Source organism: Galeopterus variegatus, unplaced genomic scaffold, assembly GCF_000696425.1.
Source record: "Galeopterus variegatus unplaced genomic scaffold, G_variegatus-3.0.2 Scaffold8780, whole genome shotgun sequence".
NCBI classification, from domain to species: Eukaryota; Metazoa; Chordata; class Mammalia; order Dermoptera; family Cynocephalidae; genus Galeopterus; species Galeopterus variegatus.
This window is the reverse complement of record NW_007734891.1, coordinates 58186-67634: the sequence shown is the minus strand read 5'-3', so window position 1 is coordinate 67634 and position 9449 is coordinate 58186. Positions and strand designations below refer to the sequence as shown.

Sequence of the window (9449 nt, the reverse complement as noted above, 5' to 3'; positions counted from 1 at the left end):
GAGGAGGAAGAGGAGGAGGAAGAGGAGGAGGAAGAGGAGGAAGAAGAAGCTGTCATAGAAGAAACTGAGGAAAAGGCTGGAGAGGCCCAGGAGGAGGCTGTAGGAGTACAGGAAGAAGCCACAGTGAAGCCCCAAGAAATCACCAAGTCCATGATCAATTTGGAGAAATTTATTGATTCCCAGTCAACCATGCCAGAAACTTTCCCAGTAAGTAGTAGCTGTAATTCATTCATCCATTCATTAATAATCATTAATAGAATGCTTAGTATACATGGGGATATAAAACCAAATAAGATACAATCCATTCTTTTAAGGAGCTGTAGGGCGTGTAGGGAGGCAGATCCATAACCAAACATTATAAAACAGTATGCTAAGTGCATAGGAGATTTTTAAAAGGGCTGCTTAACCCAGTTTGGAGGATGGTCAGGGAAAGCTTCCTGGAGGACGTGTGTGCCATAGCTGACTTTTAAAGGGCCAGTAGGTATTAACTGAAGTGTGTTTATCTTAGAACAGAGTCAGTGTGATAATAGTAATGTAGGCTTCCCACAGACCGCTCCTAATAGGAAAACTCAGCTCTGGTCAAAGGATAAGTAACACTGTGGCTAGTCAGCCTTTCAGAGACCAACAGTGTCACTTAGAAGAATGATTTTGCTGTTGTGAGTCGGCTAGTAGGCTAAGAATAAACCCGAACACACCCATGATTCATTTTTTTTTTAAGTACAAAGTGTTCCAGGCTTCTTTTTAAAACATTTCATAATTCCAAGGTGAGTCTACCACTAAGACTGGCTAATTAGACATAGAAAAGGGAAATAACTGGGGAAAAGTAGCAGCATGTACTGTATTTGGAATCACAGCCTCCTTTTATTTGTTTTTTAAGATAACCCATACACGTAGTGAGTCAAGGCATTCATTACAAGCAGAGTCCAGTTCCGAAACAAATGAGCTCTCAGAAGGCCTGAGCTCACAACATGAATTTCTTGATTTGGATCAAATCAGTACTGAGGAACAGCAGATTAGTTCCCCTGAAAAGCAGTCCTCAGGCGAGCTTGAGGAGAATATCGACCAGATGCCCCCAGATGAATTGGGACAAGAAAGAAGAGACTTGGTACCAGAAAAGGGAGTGGAGAGACAAGAAAAGAGAGTATCATATTTCCACAACGAAGGTGAAGGAAAACAATTCCAGTCCAAACAAGGTATCTGCAAGGAGTCACTTGTGTCTACCACCACAGAAGACATTTTGTTCCAAAAGGATGAGAACGCTGACGTTTATCCCTTGGTAAGTGTAACATGCTATTTAATTCCCCCAGTGCTTTGAGAGTATTGTGGAATAGGGGAATTTTATGCATGTAGAGGAAAAAATACTACCAGAAAGATACTTTTTAAACTAAAAATGGACTTGTGTCTTTTAAAGTTCAGTTAAGAGCTCTGTTTGGACATGTGTGACAGAACATGAACTTGAACGCTGCATCTGGGTTCAATAGTGTTGCTCAGCAGGCAGGAAATTCCGGACATAGTTTGTCTGCTGCAGAGGGTGCTATTTTGTGTGGGAGGCTCAGAATCAATCCCTCTCCCTCTCCCTGTCTTTCCTTCCCTCTCTCCTCCTCCCTGTCCCTCCCCTCCCTCTCCTCTTCCTTTCTCTCTCCCCTCCCCTCTCCTCTCTCTCTTGCAATACGCCTTCGCTCCACCAGTTCCTCCCTTTCCCCTTTTTGCCTCACCTCTTCTGCCTTCACTGGGTTGATACCTTTACATGCTCCCCAAATGATTCATTCCAAGATGGTCAGAAAGTGAAAGGCATGGCAAAAGTGAAAGCGACTGCAAGAAGCACCAGGCGGGCCAAAGGACTCTGCCTTTGCTGCTACTGAAAATATTCCAGGGAGGCACCATCTGTGAGGAATAAAAATATTATCATTTACCAAGAGAAGGAAGAGGAGGGGTTTTTTCCTTCTTCCTCCATCTGCTGCTTTCTGAAAATTGTATCCTAGGATTCATCCTTTTTTTTTTTGTCTTTTTTCCGTGTCCGGCAACGGATCGCAACCCTCAGTGTTGCCCCCTTACCGGACCGGGAACCGGCAACGGGATTGCAACCCTCGGTGTTGCTCCTGCGCCTTGCTCAGCCCGGGAACCGGTCTGTATGTGGGATCCGAACCCTCGGGCGGGAGCGCCGCCGCACTTCCCAAGCGGCGCACTATCCAGTGCGCCACCGTGCCGGCCCAGGATTCATCCTTTTTCTTTTCTTTTTTTCTCTTCCCCTGTAGATTCATGCCTTTGGAAGGTTTGGAAGTGATTGAGTGTATATAAAGTATTTAATGTTGTTCCTAACATATAGTAAGCACTTGATAAGTATTGATGATGATTATGATAATGGAAAGATGTCTAGAGGGAAATGAAGATAACTGAAAACCTTCTGTAGATTTGGCAGTGGAGTTATAAGTTCTCTCCAGTCTGAGAGAAAGAATCACTGAGTTTTAGGGCCCATGAAGGACTTTGTCTTGTTTAGCCAGCTATTAAGAAATCAGATAATATCGCTTATGAGAGTGAGTATTCTTTGTGTCAGGGCCCCAGCTGCCGGACTTGACAAGAGCCACTCCCTGGGTTGGGGTCTCCTGTTAGACTTAGTCTCACTGTGGATCCAAAACTTTTCTAGGCTGGCTCCCTTTTCAAATTTCTTGAGCTTTTTGAGTGTACCTTCTTTGTTCTTCCTTTTTCTTTTCCTTTCCTTGTCTTTTTCCTTTATTAATTTTTCTTTTTGTTAAAACCAATCAGTGCTTTTTGTAAAACATTCAGACAACACATACGTGTTTGAAGGCAAAGATTCCTCTTCTCACATGCACTCCCACCCCAATCCCATTTCCCTGTGATATCTACTGTTACAGCTTGGTATAACCTTGTATCTTGCCTGACCTTTACTGTGCATGCACAAAGATGTTATCTTTGAGCTCATGCATGTGTGTGGGTGCTTGCACACACACACAAGGCTCCCATTTAGTTTTTGTCTTGTTTTTCCCTGGGAGATATTCTGCATTTCTGCAAAATGTTTTTCCACTGAATTTGTCTTGGAAGGTTTCTTATGTCAGTGTGTGTAGCTCTACTTCCTCTCTTTAAATTTAACTGTTCCCCTCTCGATGGCCATTTATGTTGCTTTTAATTTCTTGCTCTCACAAAACGTGTACAGTGAACATGCTCCTCCATCTCTCTTGTGCCTGCAGCATCCTGCTTTTCCTTTGGGGCCCTTGCCTTAGTCCGAAGGCCTATAACTCAGTGCTCCCATCTCCAGCTAAGAAACAAAATAATTATGTATTTATGAGAAGGAGCCTTATGAATATCAAATATAGAGAAATCTGGTTTTAAAGTTTTGTTTTCCAGATCACCATATTTTAGAAAAAAATTGATGTAAGTTGTGGCTGTCTCCATGATCACTTGCCATGAATGTCAGAACTGGTGCAAAACGTGGTGTTTAATATTATGTGATTTCAGTAATTGTGAACACTGCTGGAGTAAGATAGTTCTGTTACTACTGAATGAAGTTAGCCCAGTTTTGATCTTGGAAGAGCTGTTTTAGCTGAAGACAGGGGTCTGTTGAGGAATGATTTGTTTTTGTTTTTGTTTTTGTTTTTTGTCCTTTTTGAGACCAGCCGCACCGCGCTCAGCCAGTGAGCGCTGTGAGCGCACCAGTCATCCCTATATAGGATCCGAACCCGCTGGCAGGAGCGCTGCTGCGCTCCCAGCGCCACACTCTCCCAAGTGCACCACGGGCTCGGCCCGAGGAATGATTTTTTTTTTTAATAGCTAATTTGTTAAATGGCAAAATAAATTTCCAGGATGAATGAGATGATCCTTTTAGTATTATCAAGTTTCCAAAAGAACAGTGTCATTTGAATAAATCAGCTTCTAAGAACCAGCCAAATATTAAATAATTCTGTTCCTAGAAGTTGCAACTTGAGACCATTATGATTCCATAATTCTACCACTCACACCCACACATTAAGAGATCTAAATATAAACATAAATTATAGGGAATGAGCAGATGGAAACAGGAGAGGATGGGGAATGAAGAATGTAGGAGAGAGAAAACAGCCACATTATCAGCTGTGTCTGTCTTGGGGAGAAGTATATGGTATATCAATTTAACTTTATAAGTATTCTTCAGAGATAAGAAAGGAAACTTACCAAATTTTGTTTCTATACTCCAGTATAATTCACTGATTTTTAGCAACTCATCACTTACTCATCACTTTCAACACTCTCTTGCATTTGATTTATTGACCCTAGTTAATTTTTAAAATATTATTTTATAATAATTTTTAAAATAATAATAATTATTGGGCTGACGTATAGCCACCATTCCAGTATCATACAGAATAGATTCACTGCCCCAAACCCCCACACTCCACCTGTTCAACCTCCCTCTCTCCCTCCCGCCCCCTGAGCCCTGCCAACCACTGATCATTTTACTCTCCATAGTTTTGCTTTTTCCAGAATATCATGTAGTTGGAATCATGTAGTATGTAGCCTTTTCAGACTGGCTTCTTTCACTTAGCAATATGCATTCAAGGTTTCTCCATGTCTTTTTGATGGATGTACCACAGTTTGTTTACCCTTAATTTTTGTAAAAGACTTTGAACACAAAATTTCTACAAAAATAAACTACTATTGAATTAAAAGCAGTAGTCAGATTTATATAGTACTTATTATTTTTCATTTCATAAAATTTTTATTTCGGGTTTATTCCTGGCAATACAATATGGAATTTTTCATTCTTCTAAGGCAATTTTGTCTCCTTATCCTTTACCTTCCAGGAAAAATGGTATATGAGAACCGAAAACCCAGGCTGAATAATTGCCTTTCTTATACAGTTACTTAATGACTTTATTATAACTTGTCTGTTTTACATGTCTCCAGGAAGTTAATGGAATTTCACAACATTAGGTGCTTACTATGTATCTGGTGCCAGCAGAGGTCTGGGTCCTGGGTAGTAGAAAAACAGGAAGTTATTTCTATCTACTGTTGAAGACTTTCTATTCTTTTTTAATGGAGATCTAATTCACATGCCATAAAATTCACCCTTTAAATTTTTTTTTTGAATAATCTTTTTGCTCCTTTATATTTTTATTTATTTTTCATTTTTTTTGGCAGCTGGTAGTAAGGGCATCTGAACTCTTGACCTTAGTGTTATCAGCACCGTGCTCTAACCAAGTGAGCTAACTAGCCAGCCTAAAAATTTTAATTGTGGTAAAATACACAGAACATAAAATTTGCCATCTTAACCATTCTAAGTCTTCAGTTCATTTGCATTAAGTACATTCACATCGTTGTGCAGCCATCACCACCATCCATCTCCAGAATTCTTTCATCTTGCACAATTGAAACTGCACCATCAAACAATGATACCCCGTACCCTCCTTCCCAAAGCCCCTGGCACCCACCCTTCTACTTTCTGTCTCTATGGATTTGACTACTCTAGGTATGTCATATAAGTGGAATCATAACAGTATTTGTCCTTTTGTGACTAGCTTATTTAACTTAACATAGTGTTTTCAAGGTTAATCCATGTTGTAGCGTGTGTAAAAGAATTTCCTTCCATTTTAAGGTTGAATATACAATTAAAATTATTCATTTGTTTATCCACTTTGTTTATCTATTCATCTGTTAATGGACATTTGAGTTGCTTCCACCTTTTGGCTATTGTGACAAATGTTTCTATGAACATGGGTGTACAAATATCTTTTGAGTATCTGCAGATCTTTTGGGTATATAACCAGAAATTTAATTGCTGAATCATTAGGTAATTCTATTTTCAATTTTTTGAGGAAAGCTGTACAGTTTTCCACAGAGGCTATATCATGTTACATTCCCACCAGCAGTGCACAAAGTTTCCAATTTCTCCACATCCTTGTAAATTCACCCTTTTATTTTTTATTTTTATTTTTTTGTCCTTTTTGAGACCGGCCACACTGCGCTCAGCCAGTGAGCACTGTGAGCGCACCGGTCATCCCTATATAGGATCCGAACCCGCAGTGGGAGTGCCGCTGCACTCCCAGCGCCGCACTCTCCCAAGTGCGCCACGGGCTCGGCCCAAATTCATCCTTTTAAAGCATACCCCCTATATAGGATCCGAACCCGCAGCGGGAGTGCCGCTGCACTCCCAGCGCCGCACTCTCCCAAGTGCGCCACGGGCTCGGCCCAAATTCATCCTTTTAAAGCATACAATTTATTGATTTTTATCATATTCACAGTGTTGTGCAACCATAGCCACTATCTAATTCCAGAATGTCTTCATCACCCCCAAAAGAAACCCCATAACCATTTAGCCGTCATTCCCCATTCCATATCGCCCCAGCCCCTGGCAATTACTGATCTATTTTCTGTCTCTATGGATTTGCCTATTCTGGACATTTTGTATATATGGAACCATACAATATGTGGCCTTTTGTGACTGGCTTCTTTCACTTAGCATCATGTTTTCAAGGTTCATCCATGTTGTAGCCTGCTGATGAGGGCTTTCTTTTTAAAATGGTTTCTCTTCAGTGGACTGTTGATGTGAAATCCTTCTCCTCCAGGGACTCGTGCCAGGAGCACCTAAAGCCGTAGGTCTGGGCTCAGCACACTATTGTGCCTTGCTAGTTTTACCTTTGTCTTCCAGACTATGACCTGGCTGTATGGATGGAACAGTTCTCTTCCTGTTTACTATATTCGAGATGAAAACCAGAGAGTTCTTCTGTACGTTTGTGCCCACACTGCGGTCCTCTACAATGTTTTCAGGAATAATCAGCACCACCTTCAGGTATGCAGGGTTTTTCTTCCTGAAAATAAAAGAGGTTGTCTTTAACTTGCATACAGCATTTGTTTTATATCTGGAGGGCTGGCTTCATTCTATCACTGTCATACTTTCTAACCTCTCCTTTGAACTACAGCAAATGCTGTCTTTAGAAACACATGTGAGTTTTCATTGTCTCTCTGATTCTAATTAGAATCAGTTTACAAACAGCAGTTGATGTTAATTTTATAGTTATAAAAATTTAAAACATTTATATTTTTTACATTTCTGCAAAACTGTGGACTATGTAGACCATGTCTCCACAGAACTCAGCCAGTGAGCTGCCGGTCTGTATGTGGGATCCGAACCCTCGGCGGGAGCGCCGCCGCGTTTCCCAAGCAGCGCACCGTAGCAGTGCGCAACTGGGCCAGCCCTATTCCTGACACTTTTGACCCCTTTCATTTTCATCATTTACTTATCCAAATGTCCTATTTCTTGGTGTCTGACTTTCCACTAATTGACCTGGTAAACAGTTCCATGTTATCCTTTCAATTGATGTGTATTTTTATAGGACCTTCCTTAGTCAATGCCCAGTTCAAAAACATCACAAAGTATTTACCAGGAGCCCAGTGAGTTCTCAGCATTGTGCCAGGGATCCAAGACACATAGGCACAACATAGGGAATTTACTTTCTAGAAGTCTAGAAATACACACGAATGCAGCTCTCCTTGGAGCTTAAGTGAATATGCAGCACTGAGCACAGTACTGGTAGCAGAAGAAGGGAGAGTTTGTCGTGGGCAGGCTCAAATAGTTGGGGAGGAGTGGGAATGGCCAGATGGGTGGAGAGAGCATGCCCTGCAGGAATTCAGCCTCACTAGGATCAAATGGCTGGGAATGGCCTTGACCATTCATTCATTCCACAGATATTTATCATGACCACTATGTTTTAGGTTATGGGTCTGTAGTCATGAACAAAACAGATCTAGTCCCTGCCCTCATGGAACTTGCAGTCTAGTATGGAGCTAGACATTAAACAAGTGAGCACATAGATATATGATTACAAATTGTTACCAGTGCTCTAAAGGAAATGAGAAACTGCTCTAAGAGAGAAAAATCTGGGTGAGAAGAGACTTACTTTAGATTGGGTGGGCAGGGACTAAAAAAGTGCTGTTTCTGCTAAGACCTGAAGGGTGAGAATGAGCCAATCAAGGACAGTTTGGGGGAAGAACATTCCAGATAGAGGGAGCTCCAAGTGCTGGGGGCCTTGTGTGTGAGGCTCAGAAAGAAGGCTGGTGTGGCTGGTGCACAGTGAGTGAGGGAAATGAAGAAGGAGGGAAGCAGGGGCCATTCATTTCCTGGAAGGGAGTTTGTTTCCAGAAGATTCCTCGGTTGTTTGGGAAAGGATTGTAGGAGGATAACTGTGGAAGGAGAGAGACCAGTAGGAGCCTTTTGCCCCAGAGCTGCTTAGTGACCTGATGTGAACAGTGTTCTAGGGGGATGAGGCTGGCAGCAGGGACCAAGGGGGCTCAGGGGGAGGGGAGAGGCCAGAAATTTATTCTCAACCTGCATTGGGAGTTGGGTTCATGCCTTGACCCCTAGGGAACCATTGTTCCTGTGGGGAGTGCATCCTTCAGGTGTTTTGAGGGAAAGAAAGTTTGAAGAGAAGGAGAAACTCCAGAGGAGGTCAATGGGAGTAGAATTTTTAGCCAGATGATCCTTGAAAGGAGCTCAGATCTCTCTGTGGGAGCCCAGTCTTTCCTGACGGTGCCCAAGGCTGGGCCACATCCTGGATGCTTGAAAGCATCTCCTCTCCATTTCCACAGGGCCACCCTAATATCATCTCCTGCGTCTGCATCAGTGAAGACAGGCGGTGGATCGCCACAGCAGACAAAGGGCCAGACTGCCTGATAATTATATGGGACTCCTTCACAGGGTAGGCTTTGTATAGTCACTTTTTTTTCTCCCTAATATCTATAGAGTACCTGCCACTGTGACTGAGCAAAAAATGAATAATACTGGTGCCTAGAAACTTGGTTTATTGGTGTCCCTGAGTAGGCCATGCTGAGGGAGGCTGAGTCACACTAACCCAGCTCACACAAGCTCAAAGCATAAACCAGATGCCAAATCTGTCATTTACAGTGAGAGACATTACTTTCACATGTAGGATAGATTTGCAAGTCGCTGGTCAAGCTGCCTCTTCTGGGCAGTTCTTAATGGTCACCACCAAGTATCCCTGCCTTCCCAGCTCTCCATTCATGTTTCATGCTGCCCATCCTCCCTTCTGTTAATACATTTCTTGTCGGGTGTGTTCTATCCATTGCCCTCACATAGTTTTAGATGTGTTAATGATGGGAGGCTTTCCACAGCTGCTGTTCCCCTGCAATCTCTCTCTACTTCCAACAACTCCCCTCTGCCTGCAGCCCACCATTGCCTTTTTAAAATTTTGATTAATAGACTTTTATTTTTTAGAAAAGTTTTAGATTTACAGAAAAATTGAGAAGATAGTATAGAGAGTTCCCATACCCCACACCTAGTTTCCCCTATTATTTACATCTTACATTAGTAAAGTTCGTTTGTTATAACTAATTAACCAGTATTGATACATTATTAGTAACTAATATCCAGAGTTTATTCCGATTTGCTTAGTTTATCCCTAATGTCCTTTTTTTTTTTTTTTTTTTTTTTTTTTTTGGGG

General features: G+C 41.9%; 1 protein-coding gene across 1 annotated transcript in view; it reads left to right on the top strand.

Annotated features, from left to right (window-relative positions):
- The window catches only part of WDR66 (WD repeat domain 66), a gene marked incomplete at its 3' end in the record, with an annotated part of 69871 nt that overhangs the window by 2684 nt on the left and 57738 nt on the right, over nucleotides 1–9449 (top strand). Inside the window, exons 2-5 of the mRNA XM_008593154.1 lie at nucleotides 4–207; nucleotides 878–1276; nucleotides 6641–6781; nucleotides 8578–8687. Of these exons, the coding sequence (XP_008591376.1) occupies nucleotides 4–207; nucleotides 878–1276; nucleotides 6641–6781; nucleotides 8578–8687 (854 nt within the window). The remainder of the gene's footprint in view (nucleotides 1–3; nucleotides 208–877; nucleotides 1277–6640; nucleotides 6782–8577; nucleotides 8688–9449) is intronic.